The sequence below is a fragment of the Ovis aries genome, chromosome 3 (assembly GCF_016772045.2).
Source record: "Ovis aries strain OAR_USU_Benz2616 breed Rambouillet chromosome 3, ARS-UI_Ramb_v3.0, whole genome shotgun sequence".
In the NCBI taxonomy this organism is placed as follows: Eukaryota; Metazoa; Chordata; class Mammalia; order Artiodactyla; family Bovidae; genus Ovis; species Ovis aries.
The window spans coordinates 137,394,075-137,416,339 of NC_056056.1; the positions used below are offsets into that span (position 1 = coordinate 137,394,075).

At 57.3% G+C, this 22,265-nt stretch overlaps 1 protein-coding gene across 6 annotated transcripts; it reads left to right on the top strand.

Annotated features, from left to right (window-relative positions):
- Positions 1-1,525: 1,525 nt before the first annotated feature.
- ADCY6 (adenylate cyclase 6) lies at positions 1,526-22,054 on the top strand. 6 transcript variants are annotated; one of them, XM_027967389.3, is made up of 22 exons: positions 1,995-2,174; positions 6,711-7,569; positions 11,047-11,196; positions 11,582-11,703; positions 11,800-11,911; positions 12,081-12,208; positions 12,731-12,889; positions 12,963-13,104; positions 13,213-13,341; positions 13,611-13,636; positions 13,855-14,002; positions 14,191-14,288; positions 14,463-14,550; positions 14,702-14,818; positions 15,083-15,241; positions 15,510-15,688; positions 16,647-16,682; positions 16,765-16,894; positions 17,207-17,470; positions 18,215-18,419; positions 19,240-19,364; positions 19,590-22,054. In XM_027967389.3, exons 2-22 carry the CDS (start codon positions 6,712-6,714, stop codon positions 19,713-19,715), a joined length of 3,501 nt encoding a protein of 1,166 aa, XP_027823190.1. In that variant the 5' UTR covers positions 1,995-2,174; position 6,711; the 3' UTR covers positions 19,716-22,054. The 6 variants fall into 6 exon arrangements, with proteins under 6 accessions (XP_060268650.1, XP_027823190.1, XP_060268647.1 ...); XM_060412667.1 differs by lacking the exon at positions 1,995-2,174 and adding an exon at positions 1,526-1,610 and having other exon boundaries at positions 18,215-22,054; XM_060412664.1 differs by having other exon boundaries at positions 18,215-22,054.
- The last annotated feature ends 211 nt before the right edge of the window (positions 22,055-22,265 follow it).

The window sequence follows — 22,265 nt, forward strand, 5'->3', positions numbered from 1 at the left end:
CCCCAAATTTTCTTTTTCATTCCAAAATAAAATGAAGGATCAAGGCTTCCATTTTGAAATATAAAATTTCATAACACACACATTTCTTTCCCTCAATGTCTTTTGTATTTCCCCAATACTGTCTGTAAACATATTATTCTAAGAGATAAATGGCAGATACTAGATTCAGATTGGAGAGGAAATTTTGACAGTGGTCAGAACGCTGGCTACTTGAAGGGAGAAGTCAGGCAGAAAGGCCCCAAAGGTCAAATTACAGGCCAGGCCTGCACCACTGAGACTCATACATGGAAGAATAAACTGTCCCTTTTTCACTTTCAATTTTCAAACATTTTAACCAACATTCTTCTAGCTTATCCTGAAAATTTTGTAAGACAAGACAGTTTTATCCCTATTTTATAGATGAGGCGCCAAGAGAGTAAGTGATGATTAACCGCAGATGAAGAGTTTCCAATTATATATGCCTGATAAGTGACTGAAAGAGGCTTTTTTTTCTCTTGTAAAAAATATTTATTTGATTGTACCAGGTCTTAGGTGCGGCATGTGGGATCTAGTTCGCTGACCAGGGATGGAAGCCAGGCATTGGGAGCACGGAGTCTCAGCCACTGAACCACCAGGGAAGCCCCCTGAAAGGGATTTTCTTAATTCTTCCCCTCCCTTTCTGGCCTCAGGCTCTGTCCTGGGCTTCGGGATCCTAGTAGGAGTTTGGCAAGGACAAGAGTTGGGTCCTGAAGCACAGTGCAAGTGAGGGCAGGAGGGCTGGGTCTGAAGAGCAGCTTCCGATATCTAGGCTGGGACCTCCGGGTGGGGAACGCGCTGCCAAAGGAAGGATGAACTACTGGTCTGGTTGAGGACCCTGCGAGCCGCCTCCAGGGGAAGGCTGACAAGCTGCCCTCTCCCCAGCTCGGGAGGGCTGGCACCCCCTCTAAAGCCAGAATCCTGGGTGAGTTCACTCACCCTCCTCTCCTTTCTGGCTACACCGTCTTTCTAACCATCAAAGGGTTAAAGCGGTTTCCACGTGATTTTCCCATCATCCAGGTTACTTGGGCTGAAGCTCCCGGTTTGAAAACCTGGGAAATAAATAAAAGTCCCAAACAATTTCTCAGTACTCTAGCAATGCACCCTCTCTCCACCCCAACCCCCACTCCACAGAGAAGGACAACCCTTTGGGTAAAAAGTGTGTGTGTGAAAGGTGCAGGTGTGTGTCTACATATGGGCAGGTGCTGGGGAGCGGCCTCCCAGAGAGAGTGGGGCCACGTGGTGAGTGCCCCTTCCCTCAGTCCCCCTGGGGCTCTGGGTGCAGGAGATTCACGTGGGGCCAACGCTCCGGAGGGAGGAGGACGAGGAAAAAAGTGGTGTGTGGGGAAGCAGGCCGCGCACACCTGGCGCCTTGTGGAATGAAATCTTTATTAATTATTAAACCGAGTTCCCTCGGGAGCGAGCAGAGCCGTGGCAGGCGGGGCGGGAATGGCGGGGTGGAGGCTGGGGTAGGGAGGAGGGGTGAGGAGTGGGTGCTGGGCACCCGTTCAGTCCCAGGGTACCCCGACAGGAAGGAAGCTGACCCTCTGGGCGCGGGCCGGGGGCGGAGGGGGTCGGGTAGTCGCTGCTGGAGAGTGCGTTTCCCCGGCGCGTGGGGGGACCCCGGGAGTGAGGGTGGGAAGAGAATGCTCGAGGAGGCAGCCGGGGGTGGAGGGAAGTGGGGAGAGGGCCGGCCGGCCGGCTCCTCCCCGGGGTCTTGATCCCAGAACAGTAGCCGCCTGTTTTCCCGAGACTGGGGGAGGGAGCGGCCGGAGGAGAGGAGGGGGCGCGCGGAGGGAGGGTTTCCATTCTTCTTCGGGCTCGCTCGCCCCTACCCCGCTCCTCCGAAGGGAATCGGGCCGCTCGGCCGGGCGTCCGGGGTGGTGGCGGGGGGGAGGGGGTGCCCAGACAAAAGGAGCTTGTGCCTTTAAGGCGGGGAGTCCGGGAGCCGGCGGGGAGGGGACTTCTGGATCCGGGGTAGAGGGCGGCTGCGCTGGACAACAAGGGAGGGGGCGCGGGCCCGGCGCTCGGCGGACGGCGGGCGGCACGGCCGGGACGCACGGGCGCGGAGCAGGACCGCGGGACTGCCGGCCGGCCGGCCGGAGCCCGCGGGGACGGCGGGGCGGGGGCCCCGGGGACGCGCCGACCCCGGCCGGCAGGTGAGACCGCGCGGAGGAGCGTCCGGGGAGGCGGCGGCGCCCGGCGCTCGGGTCTCGGCGCGGCGGCGGGCGGACTCCCGCGCAGCCCCCGGGAGAGGTCTGTGGTCGCGGAGGAGCGGGGAGCTCCGGGCCGTCGGGACTGGCGGAGGGAAGACCGGGAGGGGATGGATGGGGCACGGTGGACTCAGGCCCGGGGCTGCAGCCTCCCACCCTCACCCCTCGCTGGGCGCTTCTCTTTCTCCACCCGGAGTGAGTTCCCGGCTGGCGGGGAAGATGGGGAGAGGCATGTACAGCGGGGAGGGGCTGCCCTGAGGTTTTTGCAGCCGGGCTGTGGGTGCGTCTCCGAGTTTGAGGTAGAGTGTGGTTGTGCTTGGGGAAGAAGGGAGGGAGGGGTGCCCTCTGCCTGCAATCACCCACCTCACCCCAGACCTTGGGAACAGAAAGGGTTGGTGTGCTGGCTGGCTGCTAAGGCAGACTTTATTCAGAACAGCTCTGGGGCCCGACTGAAAAGCTTGAATCAAGAGTCAGGCGGTGGACTCTTTCCCCAGCCTCCCCTGCCCCGAGTGCCTTGTGACTGGAGGAGCCTGATGGGGGTTTTCTGGCTGTGGCGGAGGACGGAGCTCAGTGCCATCTTCACGGAGACCAGGGGCTACGGAAGGGAGGGATAGGGTCGCCGGACCTCCTGATACAGGCCCTGGCCAGGCTCATCCACATCTGGATAGGCCTGGAATTGAGGCCCACGTCCCAGCCTGATGGGTGGTGCTGGCACTGAAGTGCCCAGCCCGGGCAGCGCCTTCTGCCATGAACTTTCTGAAGTCCTTTTAAAGTCCCCCCGGAGCTTCCTTTTGCCAAGGAGGGCAGGGGCAGAGGGGTCCTGGGAACAGGAGGTGGCCAGGAAGAGGGTGTAGAGTGAAGGGTGTAGGGCAAAGCAGCAAGTACAGCCATCCTTGGGGCTGGGGCCTGGCCTGCTTCAGGCTCCAAGTCGCAGACCCACCCGAGGATCCAGATTTGGGGTCAGGGGCCCTGGGCCTGGGTCTGCCAGGCTGCATGGACACAGCTCCCAGATGGAGCCGGAGGTGCCTGTATCTGTGTTGGAGCAGAAGATCGGTGAGAGAGAGCAAAGAGACCAGGAGCCTGGGGAGGAGGGGTCCCGGGCACAGGCTCAGGAGCCTGCATCTGGGGAGGAGCGGGTGGTCTGTGGTTCACAGAGTTGGGTTCCTGGACATGTAGGGGTGGGGGCCTATATAGGGAAGTTTTGTGGCTTTGAACAGTACCCTGCCCTGTTCCCTGCCGTACCAGCCTGGCATGGGGTGCCAGGAGTGAGTTCTCCCAAGTTGGGCAGCGCCTGGAGTGGAGCCCAGGGTGGGATGGTTGCAGTTGGTTGGACAATTACAGATCTCCAAAGCTATCCGCTTGTGGGGTCAGAGTGTTCTTGGGAGGGTCATGCGTTCTGCTGGACAGTGTGTGTCCTTCCTCTGTGAGTACAAGCCACATGCTAGAATGTGCTTCCAGGGGGCGGGAACATGGCCAGAAATGGGTCCTTTGGGAACAGAGGTCTGGCCAGTGGCGAGGGGTGGTGGTGGTAAGGACAGGTCAGGGGACGGGTGAGGGTGAGGAGACTGAAGCGAAATATCACAGGGAGTGGGCAACCTGCTCGCTCTGGGCTGTGTCTCATGCAGCTCTGGAGACTGACAGTTGAGGACATAGCGACACGTGACTGGCTGGCACGCGTGGGGTTTTGCTCATGATTTTTCCTCTCTTTCCATCTCTTGGACATTGACAGGCTTTTGGGTTCAAAGTGGTGGAAGGCGGGGAGAAGAGCTCACGTTTATTAAGTGTGTACTATGTGTGTGGCAGGGACTGTTATTCTTTCCTCGCAACACTTCTTATTCCCATTTTACAGATGAAGAAAGTGACATAGGGAGGTGATGTAACTTTGTCCAAGGCCGTGAAGCTAGCAAATAATCACAGTACGGTTTGAAGCCTGGTCTCATTCCCAAGACCCCGTATCCAGGGAAGTGTTTTGAAGAGCCAGGCTTTCTTCGGTGACCTTTTCCAAACGCCAGCCTGGCCAGAAGACTTAGGTTTTGGATCTGTTTCTCCAGATGGTGCTGTTGGTGATGTTAAGGGGTTGAAGGACACCGAGGGAACTCGGCGGAGTGTGCTTGGGAATGGGGGTTCCCCATGTGAGGAGAGGTCCCCAGGCTGCCTTCTGCTCTGGGGGTCCCTGGCTGTCAGCTTGAAGCACTGCTGCTGTGGCCACCTGGGGCAAGTGCTGGGTACTCCTCTCGTGAATACGAATGTCAGTGCTGCTCGCTCTGCAGGTTTAAGTATGAGGAGCCCCTCAGGGTGCCCCGTGGCCATGGAGGAGTGTAGCCCTGGAGGGGACACAGGCATCCGTGGTGGCAGGGCTCTCACCCTCACCTTCTGAGCTGGGCTTAGCTGGAGACACGTCCACGGTTTTGTCAGGGAGTCCTCCCGGTCCAGGTCGAGACACTTGCCTCTCGGAGACGTGAGATCTGGGGCTGTCTTGGTTACTCGTGATCTCTAGAGTCTGGGCCGGCCGTGTGAGACTACAGTGGACCTCAGTTGCATTTTGTTTTGTTTGGCTGTCATATCTGTCCTGTGCACTGGGTGGCCACAGGACCAGCCTCACAGCGTTTTGGTGATGATCAGATAGTAGTTCAAAGCAGAGGGAAAGTGCATGGAAGTGTTATCTATCCATCTGTCCCCCAACCCACCTGTCCACTCAGCGAACATTCATTTAGACCCTTCTAGGTGTTGTAGATGTGGCAGTGAGCAAAACCAGCCAAAATCCTTGCCCTCGTGAAGTTGGCATTCCAGTTAGGAGAGACAGACAATGAACAAATAAGAAAAATATATAGAATGGCAGTTGCCGATAAGAGTGGTAGAGAAAAATAAAGCATAAAGCTCGGAAGAGAGATAGGGAGCGCCAGGAAAGGGGGTTGCTATTTTAATAGAGTGGTTAGGGAAAGCTCACTGATAAGGGGGTGTTTGAGCTGTGACCTGGAGGAGCCCTTGTTCTAGGCAAAAGAGACAGCAAGCACCAAGGTCCCAGGCTGGCTTGTGCATGGTGTGTTGGGGAACAGCAAAGAGGCTAAGTGAAGCAGAGTGCAGAAAGAGAGATGGAGAATCATAGGATTATCACTATTAGTTATTATTTCACGTTAGCTTCTCTGAACTAGTCCCTTGAGCTTGCTTTTTTCCTATCTTTTCAACATATAAATTGGTTGAGTACCTGCTATGAGCCAGGCTCAATGCTCGGGGTACTTGGGGTGGGGATAAAGTGCTGAACAAACTAGGTGTCATCTGTCCTTTCATAACATTGTAGTCTGGGGGCAGAGTCACACAATAAACAAGGGCTGTTGTGGTTGCTGTTCCGTCTCTAAATCTTGTCCAACTCTTTGTGACCCCCAGGACTGCGGCATACCGGGCTTCCCTGTCCTTCATCATCTCCTGGAGTTTGCTTAAACTCATGTCCACTGAGTCAGTGATGCCATCCAACCATCTTGTCTTCTGGGCCCCCTTCTCCTCCTGCCCTCAGTCTTTCCCAGCATCAGGGTCTTTTCCAAGGGATGGTTTAGTTTCAGTTGTGATCAGTACTACGGAGGGAATGCATGGAGAGTGAATAAGGGACCAAACCTAGTCTGGGTGGGGGCACTGGGACACCTTCCTGAGGAAGGTACGTTTAAGCTGGGACCTGAGGGAGAGTTTGACTTTCACTCAGTGAAGTGATCGGTGTGTGTACATGAGCGCACGCGTGCAAGATCCCCCCCATGTACAGAGGTCACCAATTGGCAGCTCACAGGCTGAATTCATTCCATAGATGTGATTTATTTGGCTTGCAGTATTGAGAAATGTTGGTTACTTGCCAAAGTTTAATTTTTTTTTTTAAATCTTTTGACCGCGCCACATGGCCTGTGGGATCTGGTTCCCTGACCAGGGATGGCTCCTGGGCCCCCTGCTTTGGAAGAGTGGAGTCTTAACCACTGAACCACCAGGGAAGTCCCTTGCCAACATGTAAAACCAGGAGATGTCGTGTTAAAGTCTATTTTTTTTTTAAAAAGCTTCTGTTGAAATATCAGATCAGATTCCACTGGGACGCCAGTGGCACCAGTCCCCCAGTGCGGGGTGGTGCTAGCCCCTGTCTAGGGTGTGCCCTCTCTCCTGAGCCAGGCGGCTTTTCTCACTGACAGGTCACACCAAATCAGTGCCTTGTAAGGAAGAGGTGGATGTTTAAGTGAACTGCTTTGGAGTCAGACCAATCTGGGTTAGAATCTCAGCTCTTACACTTGTGTGGCTGCTTGACCTTGGGCAGGTGACCCTACCCGTCTCTGCTTCGATTTTCTCACCTGTTGACTAGGGCTACCCTGGTCTTCCTCAGAGTCATTTTAGGAGGAGGATGTCCCTGAAGCGCTCAGCTTGGCAGCAGAAAGTGCTCAGTTAGTGAGAGCTGCTGGTGGTGGCGGCCCGTGATGGGGTATTGACACCGTCTCATTCCTTTCCTGCCCGCAGGATGTCGTGGTTTAGCGGCCTCTTGGTCCCCAAGGTGGATGAACGGAAAACAGCCTGGGGGGAGCGCAATGGGCAGCAGCGGCCGCGCCGCGGGACCCGCACCAGTGGCTTCTGCACGCCCCGCTACATGAGCTGCCTCCAGGGTGCGCAGCCGCCCAGCCCAACCCCCGCCACTGCCCCTCGGTGCCCCTGGCAGGATGAGGCCTTCATCCGGAGGGGCTGCCCAGGCAAGGGCCCGGAGCTGGGGCTGCGGGCGGTGGCCCTGGGCTTCGAGGACCCTGAGGTGGCTGTGGCCGTCGGAGCAGCGGAGGCGGCCCCCGCCGTGGCCACCAGGAGCAGGCGGGCTTGCTGGCGCCAGCTGGTGCAGGTGTTCCAGTCGAAGCAGTTCCGCTCGGCCAAGCTGGAGCGCCTGTACCAGCGGTACTTCTTCCAAATGAACCAGAGCAGCCTGACGCTGCTCATGGCGGCGCTCGTGCTGCTCACGGCCGTGCTGCTGGCCTTCCACGCGGCGCCCGCCCGCCCTCAGCCCGCCTATGTGGCCCTGCTGGCCTGTGCCGCCACCCTCTTCGTGGCACTCATGGTGGTGTGCAACCGCCACAGCTTCCGCCAGGACTCCATGTGGGTGGTGAGCTACGTGGTGCTGGGCATCCTGGCGGCCGTGCAGGTCGGGGGCGCCCTGGCAGCCGACCCGCACAGCCCATCTGCAGGCCTCTGGTGCCCCGTGTTCTTTGTCTACATCACCTACACGCTCCTCCCTATCCGCATGCGGGCCGCTGTCTTCAGCGGCCTGGGCCTCTCCACCCTGCACTTGGTCTTGGCCTGGCAGCTCAACCGTGGTGATGCCTTCCTCTGGAAGCAGGTGGGTGGTCAGGGAGGTAGGCCTTGGGGCATCAGGCCAGGAATGAGAAGGGGTCTGGTGATCAGGGTGGTGGGTGAGCCCTGGATGGACACTGGGTGAGGGATGTCTGGCTGGATCTGGAAGGAGGGGCAGGGGTCGGGAGGCCTGGTTGCGGGGGTCAGTCTCCATCTGGGGTTTGGGGCAGAAGGCCCTGCTGAGGGGGAGGAAGGCTACAGACCCTGTGCTCTGCTCCCATGGGCCACTGTCCGCAGCTCTTTAGCCTGAGGCTTTTGAAATAGTATCATCTGCAGAGACACCGTGGAGGGCTGGAGAAGGGCAGGTGATGTTTAGCCCCTGGGTGGGGGCAAGGCTGAGAGGGCAGGGGAGGCTACATCCTACCCTGACCCCTGACCCCCAGCCTGAGACTCCGGGCTGGGTGCCTGCCTTCTAGGCAGCTCTCGGTGGTGATGCGGGGGGACCGAGTAGGCTTTCGATGGAGTTAGCAAGGGAGGAGTCACCTGTCTCCTGGACCGAGGCCAGCTCCAAGAGGACAGGGGAGGTGATGGGTGGTCTCTCCTCTCCTGGGCTGGGAGTAGTTTGGGGTGGGACTGTGGACAAGAGGGGCATTAGGCTCCGACCTCATCTCGCCTACTTCCCACTGAGCACCAGGGCTCTGGCAACTGCCTTGAGGCTCTCTGCCCATGTGGGCTTCTGCCTCTGGGTTCTGAGCGGTATGTGAGGTGAGGCTCTCGTAAGAGCTTGGCTGCGGGCAGACCTGGTTGTCCAAGGGGCTGAAATCTTCCCTGTGAGAGTGCGGACAGCACATCTTGCCTCTCCCAGTCTTAGTTTCCCATTCTGTAAAAGGAAGATGCAAATGGCGTCGACCTCGTGATGCTGCTGAGGACCCTGCCTCATAGGGTGGTGTCCTCACCTGCAGCGAGGTGTAGGGAGGCTGGAGGGGACGGTACCCAGTAAAGGGGCTTCCAGGACGTCCATTGCAGAGAGACATGAGCCAGTGGAGTCGGCTGTCTCATGTCGTCCCCTGACTGGGCACAGGGACTTTTGCCCAGCTGAGCCTTTGGGGCTGCTGTAGATATAGTTCCCCAACACTCCTTGTGATCCCTCCATTGGCCCCTGCTTTAGATGGTGCTGTCCTCTTTCTTGCTCTGCCTTGCCCAGAGCCTGTGGCCTGTAGCCCACCCAGCCCCACCCACAAAGAGGAAGTTGCCTGGGGCTCCCAGGGTGAGAAGCTGGGTGCTCTGGCATGATGCCCTTCCCTGCCTTGCCTGTGGAACAGAATGTACCTTTTTAAGAGTAACCTTATAGCCAGTTTGTTTGTAGAGCACATACCCGCAGGGCGCTGTCAGATCTCTTAAAGGGCCAGGGTCCTTCTGCCGTTGCTAGCCCCCCATCTCTCTCCAGGGGAGCTGTCACACTGGGCATTGGAGTTGGACTGCCCTCTTGGGGAAGGAGGAGCTTGGAGGTGGGACTTCCCATCCCCCATCCTTTCTAGGGTAGATAGGTGTCTCTTCCCTGCTCTCTGCTGGCCTGGTGCCCAGAGCCAAGCCCAGGGCCTGACTAGGGAGGCATAGTTCCATGGAGGCCAGGACTGTACCAGTCTCCCGCCTCTCCAGGGTGCCCAACCAGTGGGGCTCAGTGGGCACGTTCCTGGGGCGAGTGGAGGAAGCTGCCCATGGCCTGTGCCAGCCCTTGGGGCCAGGGCAGCCCATACCCCTTCTCTGAACTGAGGATTCCCTGCACCCAGCTGGCTTTCAGGTTTCTGGGTGGGGCTCTGGCCTCCTTTCTATGGTCTTTGGGCAGCCCCTTTCCAGATCCAGGCCCTTCATCCTCCTCTGACCCGCTCACCCAGACACACTGAGCAGCTTCACCCGGTGACCCAGTCCAGCCTGGCGTGTCCTGCAGTGTCCTGGCAGCCATTTTTTCTCACAGTCGGATTGGGGTCTGTGTACAGATCTATTTCAGTCTCTTGTCCCCCTTCCCCTTCCCTCCACCATGACTCACATTTTCCTCTTGGGCTCCTGGGGCCAGGAAGGGAAGTTGCCTGGTTTGCCCCCCCTTTTCTTCTCCCCCACTGGGGGCTATTCTTAGAAACCCCCGAGGGAGATAGTGTGCCCCCCTTCTTCACCCCTGCTGCTGGGAAGGGGGTGGTCTTGTGAGCTAGACAGAGAAGGGAAGCTGGGAGACCAATCCTAGAGGGCGGGAGCTGGGAATGGCGGGGGTTAGCTGGCCCACCCTCCGTCTTACCCAAGGAACAAGAAGCCGAGGTCCCAGAGACTGAGTGACAGGCCCAATTTTGCAGGATGAGTCCTGGTTCCAGGCAGAGCCCAGAACTCCTGGCTTCCAGTTGGTGCTCTTGCCCTCCCTTCTCCCAAAACCAGAGCCCTGCCCCAGCCAACTCTGGGGTGGAGCCACGAGTGCCAGGTTAACTCCTGAAGTTCCAGAATCACTGAGCCCAGCTTCCCTTAGACTCGCTCTCTAGTCACTGTTGCTGCTGCTGACTGAGGATGGAACACCCTTGGTTTGGGGTCCTAGGGTGTAGGGACCTGGCTGGACCAAGTGTTGGGAGTGGCCAGGCGTGGTGGCACCCCATCCCAGCTCAGAAGGGTTCTTCGTGTCTGTGAAATTGATGACTCCCCAAGCCTGGGTTCTGAGGTGGGCCTCAAGAGCGTTGGTGAGTGGAGTGAGTTGGAGTCCTGGGAACGTGGGTTGTAGTACACGGTAGGGTTAGGATACAGCCTGGAGTCTGACTGTCCTGGACTCGAGTCCCATGCCAGCTACTACCAGTGGTGAGATCCTGGGCAGCTTATATAACTTCTGTGCACCTGAGTCCCTCACCTTTAAAATAAGATCATGCTCCCATCTCATAAGAGTTGTAAGAAATGCATCCATTAATGTATAAAGCACACCTATAGAATCCAGGCATGTTGTAAATAGCCAACAAATTAGCTCCAGTAATAATAACAGTAGTCATTATTATCATATTAATTTATGTCAGGGTAGGGAGGAACCTTGGAGATCTTACTGTCCCTCTCCAGGTTCTAGACAAGCAGACAGGCCCAGAGAGATGAGGTGACTTGTCCTGGGCATGCACAGGAAGATTTGGAGCTCAGGTCTCCTGGGTGTCGTCCTGTGAGGAGAACCACATGCTGGAGCAGCAGCATGTCTTTTGTTTGGGGTGTTTGTGGGGCAGGGAGTCAGAGAGTGCTGGGCCCAGGCCCTGTGACCTACCTGGCCCTGGCTGGTGCTTCCACTCCCAGGAGCTGTGAGAAGATCACATTTCTCACCACGGGTGAGCCAGGCAGGGAGCTGGACCCCTGTGGGGAATGGGGAGCTGGACTGCAGGGGTGGGGCTGGCTTGGGGAAGACAAGGCACAGGATCCTGGCTTCCTCCCCAGAGCAGTGCGTCCACCGAGAGCCTAGCTAGTTGCAGCTGTGTGTTGGGAGTGGTCACCATTTGCCACTGCTACCCCTCTGCAGCTCGGTGCCAACATGCTGCTGTTCCTCTGCACCAATGTCATTGGGATCTGCACACACTATCCGGCTGAGGTGTCTCAGCGCCAGGCATTTCAAGAGACCCGCGGTTACATCCAGGCCCGCCTGCACCTGCAGCATGAGAACCGGCAGCAGGTGGGGCTGCTCTCCCTCGTCACAGCCTTCCCCAGCCCCCTGCCAGTAGCCTGCAGGTTGGATCTGCCACCTGTGCCATGGAGTAGTGTGAATGGTTCCCCCTGACTGTGCAGCACAGAGGCTCTCTGACTTTGGAATTGCTGGCCTGTCAGAGGAGGGGAGGGAATAGATGCAGTGCACCTGAGGGGTTGAATGGGGTGTCGTCAGAGAAGACTGGGGTGTGTGTCTGGCAAGGGCTCTAACGGAGGAGGGTCAGGCTATGGTCCAGGAGGGAAGCTCAGGTCTCCAGAGAGGTCAGGGAGGGTTCCAGGATGTGGAGGGACCAGGAGGGATTAAAGTGTGGGGCCAGGAAGATAGTGGTGCCCTGTTGAAACCACTGGTCTAGGAGCGGCTGCTGCTGTCTGTGTTGCCCCAGCATGTTGCCATGGAGATGAAAGAAGACATCAACACAAAGAAAGAAGACATGATGTTTCATAAGATCTACATTCAGAAGCACGACAATGTCAGGTAGGGTGGGGGTGGGGAGGATACTGGGAGAGGTGGGGGCGGTCTGTGAGTCTCTGAGGGCCACACCGTCCTTCCGTCTTCTGCCATCGTCCACAGCATCCTGTTTGCAGACATTGAAGGCTTCACCAGCCTGGCATCCCAGTGCACGGCGCAGGAGCTGGTCATGACCCTGAATGAGCTCTTTGCCCGGTTCGACAAGCTGGCTGCGGTGAGGGTGCTGGGGCTAGGGGGCAGGGGTGACCGGGTGGGGCACACCTCTCTGGCAGCAGCTTGGGGGTGAGAGCCTGTGGAGTCTGCAGTGAGAGTAGTGGGCTAGGCGGGCTGGCTGGTAAAGAGAGTAAAGGTGACTGACTCTCCCCCAACTCTTTCTGCTTCAGGAAAATCACTGCCTCAGGATCAAGATCTTAGGGGACTGTTACTACTGCGTGTCAGGGCTGCCAGAGGCCCGGGCAGACCATGCCCACTGCTGTGTGGAGATGGGGGTGGACATGATCGAGGCTATCTCGTGAGCACCGTTCCCTCTCAGGCTTCCTGGGACTGAGGGGGGCTCTGCCTGCCCCTGCCCTTCAGTGTGTCCTTAGGACCTTTCGTCAGTCTTGGCTGTCTCTCTGTCTTGGAGATCCATGCCTGGGAAGGGGAAAGGCTTCAGCCCATGTGAAGATCCACGTGCACCTTAGACTCCAGTGGCTGGGATGGGGCAGGGGGAGTCAGGGTGAGGGGGGATTTATGCTGGAGAGAATGCCAGCTGTAGGCCTGCTGGGCGGGTGGTGATTCCTCATCTCCTCGCCCAGTCCCATAGGACACTGCTGGACCCCTGCTGGTGAACAGGGTTCCCAAAGGTTTGTCCTTGAGCCCTGTGCAGCCTCCTACCTGTGTCCCGCCAAGGGTGTGTCCTGCTAGGGTGTGCCGTGTGCCCTGTGGCTGGGTCTGTCCTTGCCCACTTGGCTCCAAGGCAAGCTCAAGGCCTGGGCTCTGGGCTGGGGGTGGGGAGGACTACCGAGAGCTAAGCCAGGCCACCTCCTCCCAGGCTGGTGCGCGAGGTGACAGGTGTAAACGTGAACATGCGCGTGGGCATCCACAGCGGGCGTGTGCACTGCGGTGTCCTTGGCTTGCGGAAATGGCAGTTTGACGTGTGGTCCAATGACGTGACTCTGGCCAACCACATGGAGGCCGGGGGCCGGGCTGGGTGAGTGCTGGTCCAGGGCTAAGGGGTGGGAGCCATCGGGTAAGCCGGGGTCTTACCCACCTGTCCCACGCAGCCGCATCCACATCACCCGGGCCACACTGCAGTACCTGAATGGGGACTATGAGGTGGAGCCAGGCCGTGGTGGGGAGCGCAACGCCTACCTCAAGGAGCAGCACATTGAGACCTTCCTCATCCTAGGAGCCAGCCAGAAACGGGTCAGGGTCGGGTTGGGGAAGGCGGCTGGGGAGGGGGCAGATGGAGGGAGCAAGCAGAGGCCTTCTCTGGGCACCTCTTCCCAGCCTGTACCTGTGCTGTCTACACAGAAAGAGGAGAAGGCCATGCTGGCCAAGCTACAGCGGGCGCGGGCCAACTCCATGGAGGGGCTGATGCCACGCTGGGTGCCTGACCGTGCCTTCTCCCGGACCAAGGACTCCAAGGCTTTCCGCCAGATGGTAGGGTTCTGCCACGCCTGGCCTGGGCCTTGGTTTCTTGTTTCCCTCAACACTCAGTATCACCCTGCCCTCTTCCGCCTCCCTTGTGGAGGCTGTTGTCTCTCTAGTTTCTGCAGTTGGGAATGGGAGGGCTGATTTCATCCCAGGGGTCCCAAGCTCCCCAGAGTCTATGGGGAAAGCCCTCAGAACAGTGTTGGGGGTGGGGAAGGGACTGTAGAGGTGAAGGTGGCCTGCCCGTCACCTCACTCACACACTGTCCCTTTCTCTAGGGCATCGATGATTCCAGCAAAGACAAGTAAGTCAAGTTGTCGAGGAGGGCGGGTGGGTGAAGGCACTTGCAGCCTGGGGTGAGGCGGTGGGGAGCTGAGATCCCCCTCTTCCCTGGGCTTCAGACGTGTCGTGTGGGACCGGGTGCCACCTGCCCCTCTGAGTGCTGCCCGTGCCCCTCCCTTCTCATCACCTGTCACGTGGCCGTGGTTAGGCGCCTGGTGAAGCCATGTCCTCTGCCCTCAGCCGGGGTGCTCAGGATGCCCTGAACCCTGAGGATGAGGTAGACGAGTTCCTGGGCCGGGCCATTGATGCCCGCAGCATCGATCAGCTGCGCAAGGACCACGTGCGCCGGTTCCTGCTCACCTTCCAGAGAGAGGATCTTGAAAAGAAGGTTTGAGGGGTGCAAGGGCAGCAGGAGGAGGTCCCGGCAGGGCGGCCTGAGCACAAGTGAGGGAACAGGAGAAGTTTCTAGGGAGCGGGGGGTGACCACAGGGCACTGGGATTCACCTCAGCTGGGTCAACTGGCAACACCGTGCCTTCCGAGGGCAGTGGCAGCCAGCTCAGTCTCCTCTCCCTCAGTACTCACGCAAGGTGGATCCCCGCTTTGGAGCCTACGTGGCCTGTGCCCTGCTGGTCTTCTGCTTCATCTGCTTCATCCAGCTTGTCGTCTTCCCACGGTGAGAGCTCTGCCCCTCCCTGCTGGGCTTCTCTTCCCGCTGCCACTTCCCAGGCCCTTCTTAAACACCCTCGCAAGCACACAGTCCTGGGGCCTGCCCCCCGCCTGCCCAGGGAGTGGGGAAGGACCCCCAGATCTCCCAGAGTAACATCTTCCCTGGCCCTCTCCCACCCAGCTCAGCCCTGATGCTTGGCATCCACGCCGGGATCTTCCTGCTGTTACTGGTCACTGTGCTGACCTGCGCTGTGTACTCCTGTGGCTCTGTATGTGGGGGACCTTCCGGGGCTGGTCGGGGAGGCCAGGCCGGGAGTGGGGAGGGAGGAGAAGGCCAGGCCTCTGCCACTAGGCCTGGCCCTGGGTGGCCTTACCCGTTGGGTGACGTGGCCTCTCTCTCTGTCTCCTGCCTCCTGACAGCTGTTCCCTGAGGCCCTGCGACGTGTGTCTCGCAGTATCGTCCGCTCGAGGGCACATAGCACCGCAGTTGGCATCTTTTCTGTCCTGCTTGTGTTCACCTCCGCCGTCGCCAGCATGGTAAGGGTCCAGGGAGAATTCTCCTGCTCCTCCTGTGCCAAGCACTGTTCTGGGTGCTGGGGCTACAGAGAGGAACGAGACATATTTCCTCCTCAAAGCAGGAGTGAGGTTAACCCCTGTCCTCCTGGCTTTCTCCCTTTGCCTCTTGTTATCCCTCAGTGAGAACTTGGGCCTCTGGCATATAAGGCACTTGGGCATGGCCCTGGTAACCCCTCCCCCCCTCAGTTACCCTAATATATACCTCCTCTCCCCCTGTTTTTGCAGTTCACGTGTAACCACACCCCCATACGAACTTGTGCAGCCCGGATGTTGAATTTAACCCCTGCCGACATTACCGCCTGCCACCTGCAGCAGCTCAATTACTCTCTGGGCCTGGATGCTCCCCTGTGTGAGGGCACCGCACCCACCTGCAGCTTCCCCGAGGTGTCCAGGCAGTGGTCAGGCGGGGTGGGGGGGTCCTGATCAGTGCCAGTTCCTGACCTTTCTGTGCCAGGCTTGGTGGTGGGCACTGGGGACCCAGGATCTCACCAGAGTCTCCAGCTCCAGGAGCAGCCCTGGCGTGGTGTGGTGTCAGGGTGTGTGGGTGGTGAAGGAGGCTTGGGTTTGAGGCGGTCGAGGGGGCTCAGGCCAGGCGGCGGCGTGCCTTGTGCTCTGCCCTCTCACCCAGACTTCCTCTGCCTTCGCTCCGCAGTACTTCATCGGGAATGTGTTGCTGAGTCTCTTGGCCAGCTCTGTCTTCCTGCACATCAGTAGTATCGGGAAGTTGGCCATGATCTTTGTCCTGGGGCTCGTCTATCTGGTGCTGCTTCTGCTGGGTCCCCCAGCCACCATCTTTGACAACTATGACCTCCTGCTGGGCGTCCATGGCTTGTGAGTTTATTCTCAACCCCTTTAATCCCCCAGGAGCCTCTTGACCCTGCTAGGTCACTGAGAGCCCTTTGTGCCCTGGCATGCTACCACTCATCCCTCACATGGGGGGAAAGGAGGTAGCAACTGACCCCCAACAGTCACCTCAAGGAAACCCCAGGCCTGGGAAATCCCTTTGTCTTTAGGCTACACATTAACAATAAAAACTCCCTCTTGCATTTGCATGTTTCATATCCACTCTTAACTACTTGTAGGTCACATAGCTGCTTGGGGTAGAGCCCTGGCTAGGAAAGGAACCAAAACTTGGGCTCCTGCTTTAGGGCTCTGCCTGGGACAACACTGGCTTTTCCTCTGTAAAAGCCCACACCTTATGTGGCAGAAACATATGGTGTGGTAGAAAAAGCCTCTGCAGCCTGCTGAGTTTGAATCCCTACTCTGCCACTTATTAGCTGTGTGACCTTAGATCGGTGAGTTAACTTCTCCGAGCCTCAGTTTCTTCATCTGTAAAATGGCAGTGCCATCTATATCACAGGGTAGTTGTAAAGATTATAGTAACTAACATTTATCGAAGACTTGCTGATGGCCAAGCACTGTGCTACGTCTTTTTTTTTTAAATTAAAAGCATTTTTTAAGAATTTAGACTGTGCTCTGTCTTTATTGTGCTACTTGGGCTTTCTATAGCTGTGGATGTGCTAAGCCTTTTGCTCACATTGTTTAGATCTGATCACTCTTGTATTGATGAGGAAACTGAGGCTTACAGAGTTAAACAACTTGTTCCAGGTCACATAGTTGGTGGGTAGAGGAGCCAGGAGTGGAATCTCTGCTCTTAATATAAGCAAATGCCTTGGTCTGGTCCCTGATCTGTGGTGCTCAGTAAATGCAGTTTCTGTCTCCTCTTCCATGCCCTGACCTGGCGACCCAGGAAGAATCAATGACTTTGTCTCTTGTATCTTCTTGCCAGGGCTTCTTCCAATGAGACCTTTGATGGGCTGGACTGGTGAGTGAGGGCTCCAGGGCAGTAAAGGGCTGGGCTGCCAGACGCCTCTTTCAGCCACTGAGCCCGCCTCTGCTTCTCTCAGCCCAGCGGCCGGGAGGGTGGCACTCAAATACATGACCCCCGTGATTCTGCTGGTGTTTGCGCTGGCGCTGTATCTGCATGCCCAGCAGGTGGAGTCCACCGCCCGCCTGGACTTCCTCTGGAAGCTGCAGGTGACAGGGCAGGCCTCCGGGGTGGATGGGTGGTTCCTGGGGGCGGAGCCTGGGCCGTGTCAGGCATCTCTTAGTCTGGTCAAGGTTCAGCCTGCCCTGAGCCACCCTGGCTCCGTGCTTTCCCTGTGCCCACCCCCATCCCCCGCCTCATCCTGTCCCTGCCCCCTCGGCCCCTCTGCCTGTTCTTCGGCCTCATCTCTCCCTGGTTTTCTTCTCCCATGCGGTTCCCTTAGATACCCTTCTCCAGGTGTTGGCTGCTGTACCCACACCTTATGGATGTTGGGCAGTGGGTGATGGGTGTGGTGTCCACAGGCAACAGGGGAGAAGGAGGAGATGGAGGAGCTCCAGGCCTACAACCGGCGGCTGCTACATAACATTCTGCCCAAGGATGTGGCCGCCCACTTCCTGGCCCGGGAGCGCCGGAACGATGAGCTCTACTACCAGTCCTGTGAATGTGTGGCTGTCATGTTCGCCTCCATTGCCAACTTCTCTGAGTTCTACGTGGAGCTGGAGGCCAACAACGAGGGTGTCGAGTGCCTGCGACTGCTCAATGAGATCATTGCTGATTTTGATGAGGTACTTGTCCCTTAGGCTGGTGCTGGCAGAGGGTGGGGGGATGAGGGGTGGGAGAACTTTGGATAAGAAGGCAAGGATTGGAGGGGCTCATCTCATGAGACCCAGAGATGTGAAGGGCAGGAGTAAAGGTAGGCACCGTGGAGTGAGGGACAGATATGAATGTGTCACAGGCAGCAAGGTCAGCTCCAGTGGGGCAGGGTCATTGTTACTGAGGAGCAAAGGAGGACGTGATCTGTGGAGGGGCCAGTAGAGTTAGCAAATGGATGTCATTGAAGAAGGAGCTGGTAATCTGTAGACTACAGCCTCAAGAGGCCAAGTAATCAAGATGATCCCCTGAATAGATAAAATTGAAGTAAAATATGAGGAAGCGTCCTGAACATCCAGGTCAGGTCTGGAGAGAAGGCACTTCCTCAGTCTGGGACTCTCTCCAGCGGTGAGGGTTGGAATCATTAATGCCTGATATCCCTCCTGTGGTTCTGGGTTCTGTAGCGGGCTGTCGAAGTTGTCCTGGAGCTGTGTGCTCAAGTCCCTGCTTGGGTTTTGACGGCTGCCTAGTAAAGGAAACATTTTCCCAGTTCCTAGCCCAGCACCAAGAGCAGTAGTTGGAAGCGGGGCTCACATACTGGAGGGAAGTATGAGGCAGGGAAGTGGGGCAGGGGCCAGAGCATGGCCAGGAAGGAGCCTTGGGGCAGGACTGGGTCTGGCCTTTCTGCCTTGACAGCCAGGTCCCCCTGTGCTGTCCAGATCATCAGTGAGGAGCGCTTCCGGCAGCTGGAGAAGATCAAGACAATTGGTAGCACCTACATGGCTGCCTCTGGGCTGAATGCCAGCACCTATGATCAGGTGGGCCGCTCCCACATCACCGCCCTCGCTGACTATGCCATGCGGCTCATGGAGCAGATGAAGCACATCAATGAGCACTCCTTCAACAATTTCCAGATGAAGATCGGTAAGAAGGCCTGGATGATGGCACGTTTTCCCAGGGATGTTTCTGGGGTGAAGCTGAGGCAGCAGGCTAGGGATGGTGTCTCAGACTCCCCATCAGGAGTCCTGTGGGGGTTTCCTTTTCTCTCGCTTCCTATATCATCTGATGTTAAGAATAGATACCATTTATTAAGGGCCTCCTATGTGCTAAGCATTGTCTCAGACTTTTTTTTTTTTAAACACATATCAATCCTCACATTATCCCCTTTTACAGAAAAGAGTTGGATTTTCAGAGTGGGTAAATAACTCAGCCAAGGTCATACAACTAGTTACGGCTGAACTGGGATTCAAGACCAGGTTTATGTAGATACTAGTACCTACGTCCCTATCTGTGGCTGGTCTGGTAAGAGGCACTTCCTCCCAGATGAGCTGGTGGATGGGAGTTAATAGTGTGGGTTCTGGAGTCAGAATGTCAGAATGTTTGAATTCTGGCTCTTCCACTTATGGGCTTATTTAGCAAGTCACCTAACTTCTGTAAGCTTCAGGTACCATTTCTATAAAATGGGGATGATGAGCCCTACCTTGTAGGGCTGTTGAGAGGCTGAGATAGTGTAGAATGCTTATAGAGCGGTTGGCACATGAGCCTTTGGTGGATTAGCTGCCGTTCTGGCATAGCCCTTCTGACTCAGGGGAGCTCCTTGGCATTCTTTACAACCAGGAGACTTGTCCCTTTTCCACTTTCTTCTCTGGGTCCTTCTAAAGGTGCCAGGAGGTGGTGCCTCCCTGGGCTGACTGGGGAACATCCACTGCTCTCAATTTCTTACTTTTATCCCTGCCCACCCCAGGACTGAACATGGGCCCAGTTGTGGCAGGCGTCATTGGGGCTCGGAAGCCACAGTATGACATCTGGGGGAACACAGTGAATGTCTCAAGTCGAATGGACAGCACTGGGGTCCCCGACCGAATCCAGGTGAGGGGGTTGTAAGCGGAAGCTGGGAGGGGTCTGGGTGTGGGGAGCTTCCACAGGGCCCCCTCTGCAGTCAGCCAGGACAGGGGTAGGGTGGCGATATTCTGTGTTTGGTGGAGGGGGTTATAGGGGGAGATAGTAGCATGACCAGAGAACCCCTGGGCCCCTGCAAATGCAGCAGGAAGGATCCTGGCCTAAGCAGGTTCCCCTCCCGCCCCACCCCCCCAGGTGACCACGGACCTGTACCAGGTTCTAGCGGCCAAGGGCTACCAGCTGGAGTGTCGAGGGGTGGTCAAGGTGAAGGGCAAGGGGGAGATGACCACCTACTTCCTCAATGGGGGCCCCAGCAGTTAGCAGGGCCCAGCTACAGATCAACTGAAAGGACCAAGGTGGGCATTTGGGTGGACTCTGTGCTTGCTGGGGGAAGCTGTGGCAGGGGTCACTGAGCTTCTAGACCCTGCTGATCACAAAGGGAACACCCCAGCAGGCTGTTCAACTACGTCCTCAGGCTGGTGAACGAGGGGATACCAAGAGGATTATGCAAGTAACTTTTAAAATCTAGGGTAGGGCTGTTTTCCCTCCTTTCTTCCAGCTTTTGGGAGCAGGGGAGGGGGCGGCAGCAAAGGTGGGGGGACCCTTCCTGCCTGAGAGATTAAAATGGCAGCTTGTCACACCTCCCCTTTCCCTGTCTGTCTGGGCAACACGCTTAGGGCTGGGCCCTTTCTTTCCCTTTTTCCTGGGAATCTTTTGTACAAAGACTGGGGCAGGGTTGAAGAGTGCCTGTTCCACGCTTGCCTTTGCTGTGCCTGCATCCCCAGCATGGGTCCTGGGCCCTCCCCACCCCGCCAGGTCTCCCTCAGGGACACAGGGCCAAGGAGGGAGAGGCTTGGGAGACCCAGCTCTGTTCATATTTCAGGGGAACGTTTCCATTTGCCAAATCCTAGTCCCACGATCTGTCCCCAAAGGGGAACAAAGGGACTTCTGACAGCTCAGATTAGCCTCAGTTCCTGCACAGCTCCAGGGAGAGGGGCATCTGGTCTCATTGGTACTGTGAAAAGACCCAGCCAGGGAGCAGGCACGTGCATGTGGGTGTTAGAAGACTGGAAGGTGGACGTTCGCCTGCAGGTGCCAAAGAGAGCAGGCCGGCCAGGGATGGGGGTGGTGCCAGACTCTGAAGGTCAGGATCAGGCCACTCTGCCCCCGCGCACTCTTGCTGTCTGCTGCAAGAGACACAGAGCGTCTCTACCCCTTCTGTTGCCAAATAGAAAAGGGTCAGGGCCTGGAGGAAGACGACCTTGATCCTAAACCCGTCTTCCCAGACCTCTGGCACTGGGGAGGGCCTGTGTGTCTGTGTAACTGTGTGTGCACGGTGGTCCGTGTGTGTGTTTTCCAGGTCTATGTGTCCTTACGCTCCTGCTCCTCGACTCTCCACCCTGGGTTGCCTCTTTCCTGTGGGCCTCTGTCTTCTGGGAATAAGGCAGGATGTCTGATTTCAAGGAATGGAGACAGATGCCCAGTTTGCACAGGAGTGGGATGGGGTGTGGTAACAAGAGGAGGGTGACTGGAGAGAGGAGGTCTTTTGTGCCAAATCCCTAATTGCCTTGTGGGGACCACGTGTGCTCTGCTAGGGCAGGGACCCAAGCGCCTGCTGGAGCCCCCATGCTCCTTGCACTTGAACCCTCTGGGGTTTGGTGGGCAGAGGCTCAGGAGTCCCCTGGATTTCCCCAGCTGGTATCCTGGGATGTGGTAAGCCTCGGGGCTTAGGTAGCATGGGACCCCCAAGGACCCAGACTCTGGTACTAGGGGCAAGGGGAGGGGGAAGCCGGACCTCTGCCGTCCCTAGTCTGCAGCCTGGGCCCAGCGTGCTGCAGGCTCCCCAGTCCCCATGAAGCCTGCGGGGGGCTGGCAGGAGGATTAGGAGGACTGGGCCTTAGATTCCCTTCTTGTCCGCGCCTGCCTTTTACCCGCTTCCCTGCAGCCTTGCCTCTGGCCTGAATGAGTCGGTGCCTTGATTTCTCTGTACCTGTTAAGCTGAGGCAGTGGCCACAGTTTTGCTTGAAGATCGCTTTGTCTCAGAGGTGTTAAGAGGCAGAGGGGAGAGGGTCCCAGAGTTGCTGACTTTGGGGACTGGAAGGGGCAGGTGGTACTCTTGCCCTTCCTCATGCCCCTTCTGACTCTAGTTCCTTGCAGAGGTTGTTTCTGGCTCGTACTGACTGCTCTGGGGGATCTTCATGTATCAACCAAGTGGGCCATCAGTCACTTCATTAGCCAAGGCAGGAGAAGAGAAAAGACTAGGTGGTCCAGATGAAGTCAGCTCCCCTTCCCTCAGCCACAGCCCTGGACAGGAAGGTTCTGCATGGGGTCCTGGGGTGGGGAGGAGGCTGTAAGGAGGCCAGAGTGGAAGACTGCTTCACTTACAGCGGAAGTGAGTGACTCGTGTCTGCTTCTTGCTAGTGGAAGGGGCCTGTCTGCACCCTGGCTCCCTGCACCACAGTGCCAGCCATGCATTTCCCCCGGGCTGATATTGCCCCCTTCCTTGCCAGTTGGTGGGGGAGTCAGTGGATGGGAGGCCCATGGACTTTGGTTTTTTAATGTAACCAGCGTGGAGGCCGGGGGGAGGGTGGCATACCGTTGTATTTCAATGAAATATTTAATATATTTAAATATCAATAAAAATCAAACTCTTTGTAAAATTCCCTGTTCTCTGCAGCTGTTCTGGGCCCTGGGTTGGGTCCGAAGTGGCAAAGCCTGGTGGAGGGGGCAGGTCCCTGCCGGGGGTTCTGTAGACCTCTCTCATCTGCTAAGATGAAGCTGCAGAGTCTGCAGAGAACGTGACCCCTCTGAGGCCCGGCAGCATTCGTTACTCTGACTCCTACCATACATGAGCTCAGAACCCCTTGTAGT